Source organism: Cetorhinus maximus, chromosome 2 (genome assembly GCF_964194155.1).
Source record: "Cetorhinus maximus chromosome 2, sCetMax3.hap1.1, whole genome shotgun sequence".
In the NCBI taxonomy this organism is placed as follows: domain Eukaryota; kingdom Metazoa; phylum Chordata; class Chondrichthyes; order Lamniformes; family Cetorhinidae; genus Cetorhinus; species Cetorhinus maximus.
Window position 1 is genome coordinate 8,712,734 of NC_135880.1, and position 19,251 is coordinate 8,731,984.

The 19,251-nt window shown below is 50.1% G+C and overlaps 1 protein-coding gene and 1 long non-coding RNA gene across 2 annotated transcripts in view; one reads left to right on the forward strand and one right to left on the reverse strand.

Annotated features, from left to right (window-relative positions):
* slc5a6a (solute carrier family 5 member 6a) overlaps positions 1-19,251 on the reverse strand; it is a 71,648-nt gene that overhangs the window by 50,021 nt on the left and 2,376 nt on the right. Inside the window, exons 2-3 of the mRNA XM_078560564.1 lie at positions 12,835-13,663; positions 2,412-2,477 (exon numbers count right to left, since the gene is read on the reverse strand). Coding sequence (XP_078416690.1) covers positions 2,412-2,477; positions 12,835-13,182 — 414 coding nt within the window. The 5' untranslated portion in view covers positions 13,183-13,663. The remainder of the gene's footprint in view (positions 1-2,411; positions 2,478-12,834; positions 13,664-19,251) is intronic.
* Positions 8,459-19,251, forward strand: part of LOC144692141 (uncharacterized) — a 14,518-nt gene continuing 3,725 nt past the window's right edge. Inside the window, exon 1 of the long non-coding RNA XR_013579274.1 lies at positions 8,459-8,613. This is a non-coding gene — a long non-coding RNA (uncharacterized LOC144692141). The remainder of the gene's footprint in view (positions 8,614-19,251) is intronic.

The following is a 19,251-nucleotide window of genomic DNA, read 5'->3' on the forward strand; positions in this document are numbered from 1 at the left end:
GAAAAGTTGAGCAGTTTCATAGCTGATCATTAACTGCCTCATCGCATTGTACGTTTTGTTGAACAGCAAACCCACTGCACAAATAAGACAGGATTTGCATCATGCGGTTCAGGCTTCAGTGTTTCCTGATAAAACCGTATGCACAAACACATACTTGTTATTAGGTGACTGAACTCGATAGTTTTGTATTCGAGCATGGCTAGTCTTAACCCACTGTGAATACATGGAACTCAAAGGTGCAGCCAGTCAGGACACCTTCGTTTCACATCTAAGGGCATCCTACAGTAGTCTAATAATTCTGTTACTGGACTAGTCATCCAGAGGGCCAATGTTCAAATCCCACTGGGTCACTTTGAGAATTTGAATTCAGTTTTAATCGATCTCAAAACACAAAGCTGGTTTTCAGTAAGCGATCAAAAAGCTGCCAGAATCTTGTAAAATGCTCCCAGTTCACTGATATCCCTTTAGGGAAGGAAACCTGCCATCCTCGCCCAGTTTGCTGTCGATGTGACTCCAGTCCTACACCAATGTGGTTCACTCTTAATTATCTCTGAAATTAAATAATAAATCATTCAGTACCTGCCTCGGAGCGAGTGTCCCAAAAATCTCATCCTGCAACCCACTGGGGGCGGGTTTGCAACTCACAGTTTGGGAAGCCCTAAATTAAACCATGGCAGATCTGCATCTTTTCTTCATCCACCCACCTTGGTTCCACAACCCTTCCTGTCTGTGCCTAATAAAAATCTATTGATCTCAGTTTTTAAATTTTCCATTGACCCTCAGCACCAACAGCCTTGTTGTGGGGCAGAGTTTCCGAATTCTACTACTGCTTGTGTGAAGGAGAGTTCCTGGCCTCCCTCGTGATTGAGGTTATGTCCCTGTGTTCTGGACTTCCCACACCTGAGGAAAGTTAGTCTCTATCCAACCATCAACTCCTTTAATCATTGCCATTAGGTCACCGCTTAATCTTCTCCACTCAAGGGATTACAAGCTTAGTCTGCGCAACCTGTGCTCAGAATTTAACCCTTTAAACCGTGGGATCATACTGGTGAATCTGTGCTGCATTCCCTCCATGGCCAATATATCCCTGCTGAGGTGTAGTGCCCAGATTAAAAGCAGTTACTCCAGACAGGGTATTCACACCACATCCACCCCTTTGTACTCAAGTTCCCTTGCAGTAAAAGCCACCACCCCATTAGCCTTTTTCATTACTATTTGCACCCGTCCACTCACTTTTATTGAGCATGTGAGAACAAGTGGCAGAGAGTCAATGCAGATGAACCAGCCAGATTAATTTACATACTCATGTCAACATGTTGAGTTGTGTTTATTATCAATATCAAAATAGGACTTCCACTTCACCACCCCCCCCTTCCCTCGCCACCCTCAACACTCACTAATTCCCCTCCTCCCTTTGTCCAGGTATTAACTCTGTTGGTGTGTGGCTCCACAATATCATCTCCAATATCTCGGCCACCCGGCTATTGTTTTTGGTTGACCATGGTCACCACATGATTTGTGGGTCTTTCGATTTGGGCAAGTACTACAGCCAAGGCTATGGCTGCCTTGGTTCATACCCACACTTCTAGGGGAGGGGGTCTGTTTGAAGGGGATGGCAGTGTAGTGTTAATGTTACCGGACTGGTAACTTAAGAGGCCCAGATCAATGCTCTGTAGACAGGGGTTCAAATCCCACCAAGGTAACTGGTGACATTTTAGTTCGATTAATTTTTTAAAATCTGGAATAAAAAGCTACTCTCAGTAATGGTGATCATGAAACTGCTGGGTTGTCACAAAAACCCATCTGGTTCACTGATGTCCATCCTAATATTAGGGAAGGAAATCTGCCATCCTGACCTGGTCTGGCCCACATGTGACTCCAGACCCACTGCAATGCTTTTTTTAAATTATTTTAACAAGGCATGGCTGGGCCAGCATTTATTGCCCATCCCTAATTGCCCTTGAGAAGGCGGTGGTGAGCTGCCTTTTTGAACCGCTGCAGTCCATGTGGTGTAGGTACACCCAAGGTGCTGTTAGGGAGGGAGTTCCAGGGTTTTGACCCAGCGACAGTGAAGGAACAGCGATATATTTCCAAGTCAGGATGGTGTGTGGCTTGGAGGGGAACTTCCAGGTGGTGGTGTTCCCATCTATCTGCTGCCCTTGTCCTTCTAAATTCCAGCTGAGAAGCCAGGTTTCCTCTAAGCTGTGCGCTTGAGTGACAGCGCAGCTATTTTGAAGTTACCATACAGGCTGCTTACACGTTGTCTTCGTTAAGATACTGTGCATAGAATAAAAGTTAAACGATACCACTGATTGAAATAAACAGGTCACACAGCAGGAAAATTTAACGGGATCATTGCTCATGAGTATTTAACTATTAGAATAGAAACATCAGTCAGACACCACACTCACCATCTGGAAAATGAAGGTCAGTGTCCCACACAGTCGTGTTGCTTTATTAAACCGCAGCTCCAAGTACTGGGAAGAGGAACACAAACCGCATGTTAGAATGCAAATTATAGACAACAGGAGCAGAAACAATCTAAGTGGGTGCATGAGCTAGAGTGAGGGTAAAGGTACGTCTCCTGAATTCCAGTCAGCCATAGCCACGGAACCAGAAGGTTGTGAGTTCAAGTCTCACTCCAGAGATTTGAGCACAGAACACAGGCTGAGATGTTTGGTGCAGTACTGAGAAGATGCTGCACTGTTGGAGGTGCTGTCTTTAGGGATGAGATGTTAAACAGAGGCCCCATCTGCCCTCGCAGCAGGATGTAAAAGATCCATTTTGGGTTATTTCGCTAACTTCTCACTTCATTTCCTCGTTGCCTACCCCTGGTTGCTTTAGGTACAGATTCTGCTGCTCAACTTTTCAGCTCCCTTGCTGCACTCAGCCAGTCGTGGTTATTGGCTCTGGACTAGAATCTTACAGCAGGGAAGGAGGCCATTCAGCCCATTGCACCACTGAAAGAGCGATCTAATTCGTCCCACTCCCCTGCTCTTTCCCATAGACGTGGGCGTTGTTGGCAAGGCCCGCATTTGTTGCCCTTGAACTGAGTAGCTTAGGAGGCCTTTCCAGAGGGCAATTAAGAGTCGACCACTTTGTTGTGGAACTGGAGTCAGCAGATCTCTTTCCATTAGTGAACCCGAAAGGTTTTTATGATAATCAATGATAGTTTCATGCTTACCATTACTAAGACTAGATTTCGATTCCAGACCAGCTGCCGTGGTGGGATTTGAACACGTGTCCCCGAAGCATTGTCCTCGCAGTGACATTACCACTACACCACTGCCTCCCCGTTGCACCAATCTGCCTGTCACTTATTTCCCTTCAAGTATTTATCCAATTCTCTACTGAAATTTAAAGTTGAATCTACTTCTACCACCTTTCAGGCAGCACAACCCAGCTCACAAAACTCGCCGAGTGAAAACAAAGTTCTCATCTGGCTCTGTTACCGGGCTGTGGGTTCAAATCCCACCTTCGGAAGTGGTAGAAATTAATTTAATAAACTTGATAATTATTTTCGGGGAGGGAAAGGAAGAGGAGGGTTGGGGATGGGGAGAGAGGAAGTGCCCGGGTTGTATTTAAAACTGAGTGGCTTGTAGGACAATCACTAAAGCAGAAAGCCCACTGACATCCGCTTGAATATAAATAGAGCATGGTGTTCGTCATGCAAGAGCCTGAACAATGGGTGCTAGCTGGTTATTCAACTATAGAGGCCTCACACCCAATCCCAGTTCCATTCTTTACCCACCATTTCCACCTTTTTAAAAATTCATTCACGGGATATGTGCACCACTGGCTGGGCCAGCATTTATTGCCCATCCTGAATTGCCCTTGAGAAGATGGTGTTGAGCTGCCTTCTTGAACCGCTGCAGTCCACATAGTGCTGTTAGGGAGGAAATTCCAAGATTTTGACCCTGCGACAGTGAAGGAGCGGTGATATATTTCCAAGTCAGGATGGTGAGTGACTTGGAGGGGAACTTCCAGGTGGTGGTGTTCCCATCTATCTGCTGCCCTTGCCCTTCTAGATAGTAGTGGTGGTGGGTTTGGAAGGTGCTGCCTAAGGAGCCTTGGTGAGTTTCTGCAATGCACCTTGTAGATGGTACACACTTTGCACCGGTGGAGGGAATGAATGTTTGTGGATGGGGTGCCAATCAAGCGGGCTGCTTTGTCCTGAACGGTGTCAAGCTTCTTGAGTGTTGTGGGAGCTGCACTCATCCAGGCAAGTGGGGAGTATTCCATCATACTCCTGACTTGTGCATTGTAGATGGCGGACAGGCTTTGGGGAGTCAGGGGGTGAGTTACTCGTCGCACGATTCCTAGTCTCTGAGCTGCTCTTGTAGCCACAGTATTTATATGGCTGGTCCAGTTCAGTTTCTGGTCAATGGTGATCCGCCTAGGATGTTGATAGTGCGGGATTCAGGGATGGTAATGCTATTGAACATCAAGGGGGCACTGGATAGGTTCTCTCTTGTTGGTGATGGTCATTGCCAACAGGACAAACTAGACAGTCGCTATCCAACTACACTATGCATCACAACTGAGCCTAGTCCTAGTCCTAGGAGTGGGAATACAGAACAGATTTTTAAAAAAATTCTCACCAGCCATCCCATTCGAATCCCCCCACCCCAAACCCCCCCACTGACTTAGCTGAATGAGACTGAGGTCAACAGCGTAGACTTGGGTCTTCTCTGGATAAACTCAACAGAGCAGCCGGGAGTTGGGAGGGCAGCTGATTGGGAACCCAGATGTGGTTAATTGCATCCCCACCCAGTAAATTACAAAAAGGAGCAGCAGAAACCATCGCTGGGCCTGTGATCTCAAAGTTCACATTAACAGCATGTGTGCATCATGACAGATTCAGATAAGGTAGACCAAGAAAAGCTGTTCCCATTAGCTGATGGTACAAAGACTAGGGGACACAGATTGAAGGTTTTGGGTAAGAGATGTGGGGGGAACATGAGGAAGAACTTTTTTAACGTAGTGAGTGCTAATGACCTGGCACTCTCTGCCTATGAGGATAGTAGAAGTGGCGATTTTGAAAGGAAACTGGATGGGTACTTGAAGGAAATAAATCTGCAGGGCTACAGGGATCGAGTGGGGAAGTGGGACTGACTATATTGCTCCACAGGGAGCCGGCCTGGACTCGATGGGCTGAATGGCCTTCTCCTATGCCATAATGGCTAACTATGAACTTCAACCTACAAATGCAAAATACTCCAGATCTGAGCCTAAAAAAAACCCAGAAAATGCAGCACCTAGAGTACCGAAAGAGGTAGCTACGGAGATAGTGGACGCATTGGTGGTCATCTTCCAATTTGCAGGAACCGTTCCAGAATCTATAGGATTTTGGAAGGTAACAAATGTCAGCCCACTTTTTAAGGAGGGAGGGAGAGAGAAAACAGGGAATTACAGGCCTGTTAACCTTACATCAGTAGTCAGGAAAATACTCGAGTCTATTACAAATGATGTCATAAATATACACTCAGATAATAATGATCTGATTAGGCATAGTCACCATGGATTTATGAATGGGAAATCATGTTTGATGAACCTGTTGGAGTTTTTTGAGGATGTTACTCACAGAATTGATAAAAGTGAATCGATGGACACAGTGTATTTGGATTTTCAGAAGGCTTTCAATAAAGTCCCCCACAGGAGGATGGTTATCAAAATTAAAGTACATGGGATAGGAGGTAACGTATTGGCATGGATTAAGGATTGGTTAACAGGCAAAAAACAGAGAGTAGAAATAAACGGGTCATTCTTGTGTTGTTCAGGCTGTGACTAGTGGGATCCTAGTGGGGTATCACAAGGATCAGTGCTTGGGCCCCATCTGTTCACAATATATATCAATGATTTGGAGTGGGGACCAAATACAACATTTCTAAGTTCACAGATGACACAAAGCTAGGCAGGAATGTGTGTTGTGAGGAAGATACAAAGTGGCTTCAAAAGGATTTGGACAGACTTTGTGAGTGGGCAAGAACATGGCAGACGGAATATAATGTGGGAAAATGTGAGGTTATCCACTTCGGTAGGAGGAACAGATGTGCAGAGTATTTCCTAAATGGTGAGAGGTTAGAAAGTGTAGATGCACAAAGGGACCTGGGTGTCCTCATCAATAAGTCACCGAAATTCAGGTGCAGCAGGCAATTAGGAAGGCTAATGGTGTGTCAGTCTTTCAGCTGTGGCTCAGTCCATAGAACCCTCGCCTTTGAATCAGAGGGTTGTGGGTTCATGTTCCACTCCCGGAAACCAAGAACTGCGATTGTACTTGAAAGAGTTGCAATCTGTGACTGTTGATAACTCGAAAGAGTTTCCAATTGTTTATTGCAAGAAGAGTTGAGTACAGGAATAACAAAGTCTTGCTTCAATTGTACGGAACCTTGGATTTTTTTTTTATTCATTCATGGGATGTGGGTGTCTCTGGCTGGACCAGCATTTATTGCCCATCCCTAATTGCCCCTGAGATGGTGGTGGTGAGCTGCCTTCTTGAACCGCTGCAGTCCATGTGGTGTAGGTACACCCACAGTGCTGTTCGGGAGGGAGTTCCAGGATTTTGACCCAGCGACAGTGAAGGAACGGCGATATATTTCCAAGTCAGGATGGTGAGTGACTTGGAGGGGAACTTCCAGGTGGTGCTGTTCCCATCTATCTGCTGCCCTTGTCCTTCTAGATGGTAGTGGTCGTGGGTTTGGAAGGTGCTGTCGAAGGAACCTTGGTGAATTCCTGCAGTGCATCTTGTAGATGGTACACACTGCTGTTCCTGTGCGTCGGTGGAGGGAGTGAATGTTTGTGGATGTGGTGCCAATCAAGCAGGCTACTTTGTCCTGGACTGTGTCAAGCTTCTTGAATGTTGTGGGAGCTACACTCATCCAGGCAAGTGGGGAGTATTCCATCGCACTCCTGACTTGTGCCTTGTAGATGGTGGACAGGCTTTCGGGAGCCAGGAGGTGGGTTACTTGTCACTCGATTCCTAGCCTCTGACCTGCTCTTGTCACCACAGTATTTATATGGCTGGTCCAGTTCCGTTTCTGGTCAATGTTAACCTCCAGGATGTTAATAGTGGGGGATTCAGTGGTAATACTATTGAACATCAAGGGGTGATGGTTGGATTCTCTCTTATTGGAGATGGTTATTGCCTGACAGTTGTGTGGCACGAATGTTACTTGCCACTTGCCAGCCCAAGCCTGGATATTGTCCAGGTCTTGCTGCATTTGGACATGGACTGCTTCAGTATCTGAGGAGTCACGAATGGTGCTGAACATTGTGGAATCATCAGTGAACACCCCCACTTCTGACCTTATATAATCATAGAGGTCTACAGCACAGAAAAAGGCCCTTCGGCCCATCAAGTCTGCGCCGCTCAAACAAGTACCTAACTATTCTAATCCCATTTTCCAGCACTAGGCCCATAGCCTTGTATGCCATGACATCGCAAGTGCACATCCAAATATTTCTTAAATGTTAGGAGGGTATCTGCCTCTACCACCCTTTCAGGCAGTGAGTTCCAGATTCCCACCACCCTCTGGGTGAAAAAATTCTTCCTCCCGTCCTCTCTAAGCCTCCTGTCCCTTACCTTAAATCTATGCTCCTTGGTTATTGATCCCTCCACCAAGGGGAAAAGTTCCTTCCTGTCTACCCTATCTATGTGCCTCATAATTTTATACACCTCAATCTCCTCTGCTCCAGGGAAAATAACCCCAATCAATCCAATCTCACCTCATAACTAAAACTCTCCAGCCCAGGCAACATCCTGGTAAATCTCCTCTGCACTCTCTCTAGTGCAATCACATCCTTCCTATAATGCGGATTCCAGAACTGCATGCAATATTCTAGCTGTGGCTTAACCAGCGTTTTATACAGTTCCAGCATAACCTCCCTACTCTTATATTCTATGCCTCAGCTAATAAAGGCAGGTATTCCATATGCCTTCTTAACCACCTTATCTACCTGTCCTGCTACCTTAAGGGACCAGTGGACATGCACACCAAGGTCCCTCTGATCCTCGGTACTTCCCAGGGTCCTATCATTCATCGTGTATTCCCGTGCCTTGTTTGTCCTGTCCAAGTGCATCACCTCACACTTATATGGATTAAATTCCATTTGCCATTGATCAGCACATCTGACCAGCCCGTCTATATCCTCCTGTAATCTAATGCTATCCTATTTACCACCTCACTAATTTTTATGTCATCCGCGAACTTACTGATCAACCCTCCTACATTCAAGTCTAAATTGTTTATATATACCACAAACAGCAAGGGACCCAACACCAATCCCTGTGGAACCCCACTGGACACAGGCATCCAGTCACAAAAACACCCCTCGACCATCACCCTCTGCTTCCGGTCACTCAGCCAATTCTGGATCCAATTTGCCAAATTGCCTTGGATCCCATGGGCTCTTACCTTCGTTATCAGTCTCCCATGCAGGACCTTATTAAAAGCCTTGCTGAAGTCCATGGAAGTTATGGTGGAAGGAAGGTCATTGACAAAGCAGCTGATGATGGTTGGGCCAAGGACACTACCCTGAGGAACTCCTGTGGTGATGTCCTGGAGCTGAGATGACTGACCTCCAGCAATCACAACCACCTTCCTTTTGTGCTAGGTATGATTCCAACCAGTAGACAGTTTCCCCCCGATTCCCATTGACTCCAGTTTTGCTAGGGCTCCTTGATGCCACACTTGGTCAAATACGGCCTCGATGTCAAGGGCAGTCACTCTCACCTCACCTCGGGAGTTCAGCTCTTTTGTCCACATTTGAACCAGGGCCGAAATGAGGTCAGGAGCTGAGTGGCCCTGGCGGAAACCAAGCTGGGCATGAGTAAGCAGGTTATTGCTCAGCAAGTACTGCTTGATAGCACTGTTGATGACCCCTTCCATTACTTTAATGATGATGGAGAATAGACTGATTGGGCGGTAATTGGTCGGGTTGGATTTGTCCTGCTTCTTGTGTACAGGACGTACCTGGGAAATTTTCTACGCAGCTGGGTAGATGCCAGTATTGTAGCTGTACTGGAACAGCTTGCCTAGGGGCATGGCAAGTTCTGGAGCACAGGTCTTCAGTACTATTGCCAGAATACTGTCAGGGGCCCATAGCCTTTGCAGTGTCCAGTGCATTCAGCCGTTTCTTGCTATCACGTGGAGTGAATCGAATTGGCTGAACACTGGCATCTGTGGTGCTGGGGACCTCCAGAGGAGGCCAAGATGGATCATCCACTCAACACTTCTGATTGAAGATTGTAGCAAATGCTAACACTGATATGCTGAGCTCCTCCATCATTGAGGATGGGGATATTTGTGGAGTTTCCTCCTCCAGTGAGTTGTTTAATTGTCCCCCACCATTCATGACTGGATGTGGCAGGACTGCAGGGCTTAGATCTGATCCGTTGGTTGTGGGATCGCTTAGCCCTGTCTATCACTTGCTGCTTATGCTGTTTGACATACAAGTAGTCCTGTATTATAGCTTCACCAGGTTGACACCTCATTTTTAGGTATGCTTGGTGCTGCTCCTGGCATGCCCTCCTGCACTCTTCATTGAACCAGGGTTGATCCCCTGGCTTGATGGTAATGGTAGAGTTGGGGATATGCTGGGCCAAGAGGTTACAGATTTTGTTCGAGTACAATTCTGCTGCTGCTGATGGCCCACAGCACCCCATGGATGCCCAGTCTTGAGTTGCTAGATCTGTTTGAAATCGATGGCACTGTGGTAGTGCCACACAACACGATGGAGGGTATCCTCAATGTGAATGCAGGACTTCGTCTCTACAACGACTGTGCAGTGGTCACTCCTACCGATACTGTCATGGACAGATGCATCTGTGGCAGGCAGATTGGTGAGGATGAGGTCAAGTATGTTTTTCCTTCCTGTTGGTTCCCTCACCAGTTGCCGCAGACCTAGTCTAGCAGTTATGTCCTTTAGGACTCAGCCAGCTCAGTCAGTAATGGTGCTACCGAGCCGCTCTCGGTGATGGACATTGAAGTCCCCGCCCAGAGTACATTCTGTGCCCTTCCCATCCTCAGTGCTTCCTCCAAGTGGTGTTCAACATGGAGGAGCACTGATTCACCAGCTGAGGAAGGGCGGTACATGGTAATCAGCAGGAGGTTTCCTTGTCCATGTTTGATCTGATGCCATGAGACTTCATGGGGTCTGGAGTCGATGTTGAGGACTCCCAGGGCAACTACCTCCTGACTACCACTGTGCCACCACCTCTGCTGGACCTGTCCTGCCGGTGAGACAGGACATACCCAGGGATGGTGATGGTGGTGTCTGGGACATTATCTGTAAGGTATGATTCTGTGAGGATGACAGGCTGTTGCTTGACTAGTCTGTGAGACAGCTCTCCCAATTTTAGCACTAGCCCCCAGGTGTTAGTAAGGAGGACTTTGCAGGGTCAACAGGGCTGAGATTGCTGTTGTCGTTTCCGGTGCCTAGGTTGATTGCCAGGTGGTCCACCTGGTTTTATTCCTTTTTTGTGACTTTGTAGTGGTTTGTTACAACTGAGTGGCTTACTAGACCATCTCAGAGGGCAGTCAAGAGTCAACCACATTGCTGTGGGCCTGGAGTCACATGTAGGCCAGACCAGGTAAGGACAACAGATTTCCTTCCCTAAAGGACATTAGTGAACCAGATGGGTTTTTACAATAATTGACAATGGTTCCATGGTCATCATTAGACTTTTAATTCCAGATTTTTATTGAATTCAAATTCCACTATCTGCCTTGGCGGAGTTCGAACCCAGGTCTCCAGAGCATTACCCGGGTCTCTGAATTGCTAGTCCAGCGACAATACCACTGCCTCCCCCTAATGGTTAGACCATACCTGGAGTACTGTATGCAGTTTTGCTCCCCTTACTTTGGGAAGGATATTATTGCCATAGGAGTGCACCAAAGGCTCACCAGACTTGTTCCCAGGATGGTGGGACTATCCTATGAAGAGAGATTGGGAAAACTGGGCCTATCTTCTCTAGAATTTCAATGGATGAGAGGTGATCTCATTGAAACCTACAAAATACTTAAAGGGATAGGCAGGGTAGATGCAGGTAAGATGTTTCCTCTGGTTGGAGGGTCTGGAACCAGGGGGCACAACTTCAAAATAAGGGGGAAGCCACTTAGGACTGAGATGAGGAGAATTTTTTTTTTTTTATTCAGAGGGTTGTGAATCTTTGGAATTCTCTACACCAGAGGGCTGTGGGAGCTCAGTCATTGAGTATGTTTAAAGCAGAGACTGACAGATTTCTAAACACCGATGACCAAAGGATATGGGGGTTGTGTGGGAAAAGGGCATTGACATGGACGATCAGCCATAATCGTATTGCATGGTGGAGTTGGCTCGATGCGCCAGAAGGCCTATTCCTTTTCCTATGATCCTATCTTTGGAAAGACAAACAGAACTAACGTTTCAGGTCACTGACCTTACATCAGAACTCAAACACTTTCTGTTTTTATATGTGAATTTCAACCTATTTGTGCATTTGCTGTTAAAAACAATCAGGCGAAAAACAGAGAGTGTTTGTTCGATCATTCGGAGTGCTTTACTTCCTCGGTTTACTGACTGGAGGTGCATGTTTGCTTTCATCGTGTCTGCACTGGCTCTCTGAGCATTTAAACTTAGTGCCAATCTCCTGCCTTTTCACCGTAACCCTGCACATTGTTTCTATTTAAACAATCATCCGATGCCCTTTTGAATGCCTCAATCGAACCTGCCTCCACCACACTTCCAGGCAGCGTGTCCCAAACCCACACACGGGAAAACAGATTTGCCTGTAACGTGAGTAAGCTGAAAATTAGTGCGAGTGGCTAAAATAGTGTCACCTTCATAACCATTCGTGGTTGGTCAGCATTTTCTATTGGAACACACTGTGTACTTAGGTTGCAGCCATTTACCGACAAGAGTTCAGTGAGGAAGTATGTGCAACCATACAGAGAATTTACAGCACAGAAATAGACCAAAGGCCCAGCTGGTCTATGCCAGAGTTCATGCCCTACATGAGGTTCATCTGCAGCTTTTAATTTCACCCTTTCCCCCTCATATCCATAGCTAGTTTCCCTTTAAATAAATCTCTGCTACTTGCCTCAGTCACTCCTTGTGGTAGAGATTTTCAGGTCACTGACCCTGCTCTTTACCCCTAATCTTGCAATTTGATCCCTTCCAGTAGTTCTCCAATTCCCTCTTGAAAATTCCTACTGAATCTGCTTCTGCTGTCCTTTCAGGCAACGCACTCCAGGTCACGACAGCTCGCTGCGTAAAAAAACTGTCTCTTCACCGCTGTTTCTTTGGTAAATCTGTGTCCTCTGGTTACCCACTCTCCTGCCACTGGAAACAGTTTCTCCTTCTGAAAACCCCTTATGATTTTGAACACCTCGCTTAAATCTTCCCTTTAACCTTCTCTATGAGCAATCCCAGTTTCTCCCCTCGAGGTGGATGGAGGAGTTTTGGTGTCACAGAATTGTTACGGTGCAGAAGGAGGCCATTCGGCCCGTCGTGTCTGCACCAGCTCATTGAGCATTTTAACTTAGTGCCAATCTCCTGCCTTTTCCCCATAACCCGGCACATTGTTTCTATTTAAATAAGCATCCAATGCCCTCTTGAATGCCTCAATCGAACCTGCCTCCGCCACACTTCCAGGCAGCGTGTCCCAAACCCTAACTACTCGCTGTGTGGAAGTTCTTTCTCGCTCTACATTTGCTTCTTTTGCAAAACACTTTAAAACTGTGCCCTCTGGTTCTTGATCCGTTTAGGAGCAGAAACATTTTCTCCCCATCTACTCTGCCCAGACCCCTTTGTAAGTCCTCGTTCCGATCTCTTTCTCTCAAGTTCTTCACTTACCTCGTAAGTGCTGGTGAGTCCCAGCCGGTAAAACATGGGGACGAAGATGTGAGCGGGAATGAGAAGTCCCAGGAAGTAAGAGCAACCCAGGAACCAGTACTCAGTGCCAAATGTGTAGATCTCAGCCGGCACGCCCAGGATAGCCACAGCTGACTGGAAGGAGGCGAGGAGGGAGAGCGCCACTGGCACAAAGGTCATGCTGCGTCCTGCCAACAGGAACTCCTGCGTAGTCCGCTGCTGCCCACCGCTCAGTGCATAGAAGAGGCCGATGACTGAGGAGAAGACCAGCAGCAGGACGAAAATGACATAGTCAGCAATGGAAAAGCGCATCAGTACCGGAGTGGCCATTGTCACCAGGTGAGGAGTCCTGTGGCTTAACCCCCGCCCCCTCGTACACTCTCTCCACCTCGGCACAATCTCCAAGGGGGAAGCGCCGCTCAGTTCAGAGGGACGGGGGAGTGAGTGGAGAACATCACAGCAAAGTCCGTCTCATTCTCATTTAAGAGCAAGAAGTCATTAGCACACACACGCACGCCTCATTGGGTAGCCAGCCTAAAGCAGAGCTCGGAGAAAGTGGCACAACCAGAATCTGTCCCCCGCCTCAGACTCCAGGAGTAGGCGTGCCCGTCGATCAATCTGATTGCCGCCTCTCTCTGGACATTCCCTCAATAAAACGACCCACCAAGATGTCTGTGTACACACAAAACCACACACACTGACGAAGCAGGGACCATCGGGATTTAATTAGGTGGAACTGCCAGCAGCGATGGGAACACACTGTCCAAGGCTGGTTAGATAAGCCAGGAGGGGAGGAGACTTTCCATCCAGCCTATTGGAGAGAAGAGAAAGACAGAAAGATTCATTTAATCTCTCTCAGACAAAACGTCGCCCCTGTCGATAATCTTGGCTACCGCCAAAGTGTTTCTTAACAGCACAGCAGCTGATTGAAATTCTGTGGAATAAGTCAGCAGGATAGTGCAAAGCTTCAACAAGTTTAAGCAGAAATAAAGCAGTTTGTAATCCAGACAAGACTTTGACCTTCTTGGAGTGAAAGCTAGTTCTAGCACATTTCTGTTAATGATTCTGCTCTTTAGCTTATTACCCCACCTCAAGCAGGAACCATTGCGCAAGTGGGTGAGTGGGAGGGGAGCTTGCGCCCATCATCGCAGCTGGCAATATGAAAGATGGGAGGAGGCTGAACTTAGGGCTCAGCGGGTAATCATCTCATCTCAGAGTCAGAAGGTTGAGGGTTCAAGCCCCACCCCAGAGACTCGGTCCCCATAATTCAAGCTGAAACTCTGGTGCGGTACCCAGGGAATGCTGCACTGTCAGAGGTGCTGTCTTTTGGATGAGACATCAAAGGTCCCATGGCATCATTTTGAAGGAGAGCAGTTCTCCCCAGTATCCTGGCCAATGTTTACACTTCAGCCAACATCACTAAAATAGACCAACAACTATTTAGTTCCTTATCTGATTCCTGGTTTTGGGTGCTTGCTGTGCACAGATTGGCTGCCAGTGACAGCAATGTCCTGATCCTGGTCAGGCTGTGTGCCATCTGGTGGGTATCAAATCCTACACCACAGAACAGAACCAACCCTGTCCCCACACAAACAGATCACAGAAATCTTCAGGTGCACCATGTATTTTAAAACCCCACTTACTAGTGGAGTTATAAACATTCTCCTTCCAGATAGGGATGTATAAGTGCACCCTGCTTGGGAGGAACAAGTTTGTTTTTACTGATTCATGGGATTTTTTTAATTCATTCACAGGATGTGGGGGTGTCGCTGGCTGGGCCAGCATTTATTGCCCATCCCTAATTGCCCTTGAGAAGGTGGTGGTGAGCTGCCTTCTTGAACCATTGCAGTCCATGTGGTGCAGGAACACCCACGGTGCTGTTAGGGAGGGAGTTCCAGGATATTGACCCAGCGACAGTGAAGGAACAGCCGATATATTTCCAAGTTGGGATGGTGAGTGACTTGGAGGGGAACTTCCCGGTGGTGGTGTTCCCATTTATCTGCTGCCCTTGCCCTTCTAGGTGGTAGTGGTCGTGGGTTTCCTCTCTCCCCACCGTCAAAGGGCCCAAACACTCCTTTCAAGTGAAGCAGCTTTTCACTTGCACTTCCCTCAGTTTAGTCTACTGCATTCACTGCTCCCAATGCGGTTTCCTCTACATTGGAGAGACCAAACGCAGACTGGGTGACCGCTTTGCAGAACACCTTCGGTCTGTCCGCAAGAATTACCCTGTCGCTTGCCATTTCAACACTCCACCCTGCTCTCTTGCCCACATGTCTGTCCTTGGCCTGCTGCATTGTTCCAGTGAAGCCCAACGCAAACTGGAGGAACAGCACCTCATCTTCCGACTAGGCACTTTACAGCCTTCCAGACTTCTCTGCATCCCTGACTCACCCTCTCTGCCTCTTTCTCGCTGGCATCTGCTGCACTCTCATCCTCAATCGGTCAGGTTCTCTCTCTCATTCTGCCTCTCCGTCTCCTTCCCCTCTCTCTGGCTGTCCCTCCTCATCCATCATTCTCTCATCCTCCAGTCTCTCTCTGTCCCACGCTATCACACTCCCTCCCTAGCCTTCCCTGTTCCTCTCCCTCTCAGTTCCTTTCCCACTGACCCTCCCCTTGCCCTTCACCGTCCCTTTCCCACCCGCTCGCACTCTTCACCTCCCTCTCTGCCCACACCTCACTCTCTCTCTCTGTGTCCACCTCACTTTCTCTCTCCGTCCCCACTTCTCTCTCTCTCTCGCTCTGCGCTCCCCTCTTCTCTCTCTCTCGTCCCACTCTCCCCCTTCTCTTTCTCTCCTCGCTCCCCCCTCTCTCTCGGTCTGTGCTCCCTTCTCTCTGCACTCCTCTCTCTCTCTCTCTCTCTCTCCACATTCCTCTCTCTCTGCTCTCCCCTCTCTCGCTCCACTCTCCCCCCATCTCTCTCTCTCTCTCTCTCTGCATGACGCTCTCTCTCTCTGCATGATGCCCCCCTCTCTCTCTCTGCATGACGCCCCCGCTCTCTCTCTGCATGACGCCCCCACTCTCTCTCTCTCTCTCTGCATGACGCCCCCTCTCTCTCTCTCTCTGCATGACGCCCTCTCTCTCTCTCTCTGCATGACACCCCCTCTCTCTCTCTGCACACCCCATCTCTCTGTCACTGTACACCCCACCGCTCGCTCTCTCTACACCCCACCGCGCTCTCTCTCTACACCCCACCGATCTCTCTCTCTGTACGCCCCACCGTTCATACTATCTCTATGCCCCACCGCTCTCTCTCTCAACGCCCCACCACTCGCTCTCTCTCAACGCCCCACCGCTCGCTCTCTCTCAACGCCCCACCGCTCGCTCTCTACGCCCCACCGCTCGCTCGCTCTCTACGCCCCACCGCTCGCTCTCTCTCAATGCCCCACCGCTCGCTCTCTCTCTACGCCCCACCGCTCGCTCTCTCTCTACGCCCCACCGCACGCTCTCTCTCTACGCCCACCGCTCGCTCTCTCTCTACGCCCCACCGTTCGCTCTCTCTCTACGCCCCACCGTTCGCTCGCTCTCTACGCCCCACCGCTCGCTCTCTACGCCCCACCGCTTGCTCTATCTCTACGCCCCACCGCTCGCTCGCTCTCTACGCCCCACCGTTCTCTCGCTCTACACCCCACTGCTCTCTCTCTCTACACCCCACTGCGCTCTCTCTCTCTACGCCCCACCGCTCTCTCTCTCTACGCCCCACCGTTCGCTCTCGCTACACCCCACCGCTCTCTATCTCTACACCCCACCGCTGTCTCTCTACACCTCACCGCTCTCTCTCTCTACACCCCACCGCTCTCTCTCTCTACACCCCACCGCTCTCACTCTCTACACCCCACCGCTCTCTATCTCTACACCCCACCGCTCTCTCTCTCCACACCACACCGCTCTCTCTCTACACCCCTCCGCTCTCTCTCTCTACACCCCTCCGCTCTCTCTCTACACTCCACCGCTCGTGCTCTCTCTACACCCCACCGCTCGCTCTCTCTCTCTACACCCCACCGCTCTCTCTCTCTCTACACCCCACCGCTCGCTCTCTCTCTCTACACCCCACCGCTCTCTCTCTCTACACCCCACCGCTCGTGCTCTCTCTACACTCCAGCGCTCTCTCTCTCTCTACGCCCCACCGCTCGCTTTCTCTCAATGCCGCACCGCTCGCTCTCTCTCTACGCCCCACCGCTCGCTCTCTCTACGCCCCACTGCTCGCTTTCTCTCTACGCCCCACCGCTCGCTCTCGCTCTATGCCCCACCGCTCGCTCTCTCTCCCTACGCCCCACCGCTCGCTCTCTCTCAACGCCCCACCGCTCGCTCTCTCTCAACGCCCCACCGCTCACTCTCTCTCTACGCCCCACCGCTCGCTCTCTCTACGCCCCACCGCTCGCTCTCTCTCTACGCCCCACCGCTCGCTCTCTCTACACCCCACCGCACTCTCTCTCACTACGCCCCACCGCTCGCTCTCTCTCAACGCCCCACCGCTCGCTCGCACTCAACGCCCCACCGCTCGCTCGCTCTCAACACCCCACCGCTCGCTCTCTCTCAACACCTCCCCGCTCGCTCTCTCTCAACGCCCCACCGCTCGCTCTCTCTACATCCCACCGCTCTCTCTCTCTACGCCCCACCGTTCGCTCTCACTCTACACACCACTCTCTCTCTCTACACCACACCACTCTCTCTCTCTACACCGCACCGCTCTCTCTCTCTCTACACCCCACCGCTCTCTCACTCTACACCCCACCGCTCTCTCTCTCTCTACACCCCACCGCTCTCTCACTCTACACCCCACCGCTCTCTCTCTCTACACCCCACCGCTCTCTCTCTCTACACCCCACCGCTCTCTCTCCACACCCCACCGCTCTCTCTCTACACCCAACCGCTCTCTCTCTCTACACCCAACCGCTCTCTCTCTCTACACCCCACCGCTCTCTCTCGCTACACCCCACCGCGCTCTCTCTCTCTACACCCCACCGCGCTCTCTCTCTCTACACCCCACCGCTCTATCTCTCTACACCCCACCGCTCTCTCTCTCTACACCCCACCGCTCTCTCTCTCTACACCCCACCGCTCTCTCTCTCTACACCCCACCGCTCTCTCTCTCTACACCCCACCACTCTCTCTCTCTACACACCTCCGCTCTCTCTCTACACTCCACCGCTCTCTCTCTCTCTCTACGCCCCACCGCTCGCTCGCTCTCTACGCCCCACCGCTCGCTCGCTCTCTACGCCCCACCGCTCGCTCGCTCTCTACGCCCCACCACTCTCTCTCATTCCACACCTCACTGCTCTCTCTCTCTCTACACCCCACCGCTCTCTCCCTCTCTACACCCCACTGCTCTATCTCTCTACACCCCACCGCTCTCTCTCTCTACACCCCACTGATCTCTCCCTCTCTACATCCCACCGCTCTCTCTCTCTCTCTACACCTCACCGCTCTCTCTCTCTACACCCCACCGCTCTCTCTCTCTACACCCCACCGCTCTCTCTCTCTCTACACCCCACCGCTCTCTCTTTACACCCCACCGCTCTCTCTCTCTACACCCCACCGCTCTCTCTCTCTACACCCCACCGCTCTCTCCCCTACACCCCTCTCTCACTGTACAACCGCTCTCTCTCTCTGTCACTGTACAAACACCGCCTCTCTCTCTCTGTACACCCCACCGCTCATGCTATCTCTACGTCCCACCGCTCTTGCTCTCTCTACGCACCACTGCTCTCTCTCCCCACACCCCCTCTCTCACTGTACAACTACCCCCCCCCTCTGTACACCCCACCGTTCGCTCTCTCTCTACGCCCCACCGCTCATGCTATCTCTACACTCCACCGCTCGTGCTCTCTCTACACCCCACCGCTCGCTCTCTCTCTCTACACCCCACCGCTCTCTCTCTCTCTCTCTACACCCCACCACTCTCTCTCTACACCCCACCGCTCGTGCTATCTCTACACTCCACCACTCGTGCTCTCTCTACACTCCAGCGCTGTCTCTCTATCTACACTCCACCGCTCGCTCTCTCTCTCTACACACCACCGCTCGCTCTTGCTCTCTCTACACCCCACCGCTCTCTCTCTCTACACCCCTCCGTTCTCTCTCTCTATACCCCACCGCTCTCTCTCTACACCCCACCGCTCTCTCTCTACACCCCACCGCTCTGTCTCTCTCTCTACACCCCACCGCTCTCTCTCTCTCTACACACCTCTCTCTCACTGTACAACCCCTCTCTTTCTATCACTCTACACCCCACCGCTCTCTCTCTCAACGCCCCACCATTCGTACTATCTCTACGCCCCCACCGCTCGCTCTCTCTCAACGCCCCACCGCTCTCTCTCTCTACACCCCACCGCTCTCTCTCTCTCTCTACACCCCACCGCTCTCTCTCTCTACACTCCTCTCTCTCACTGTATAACCCCT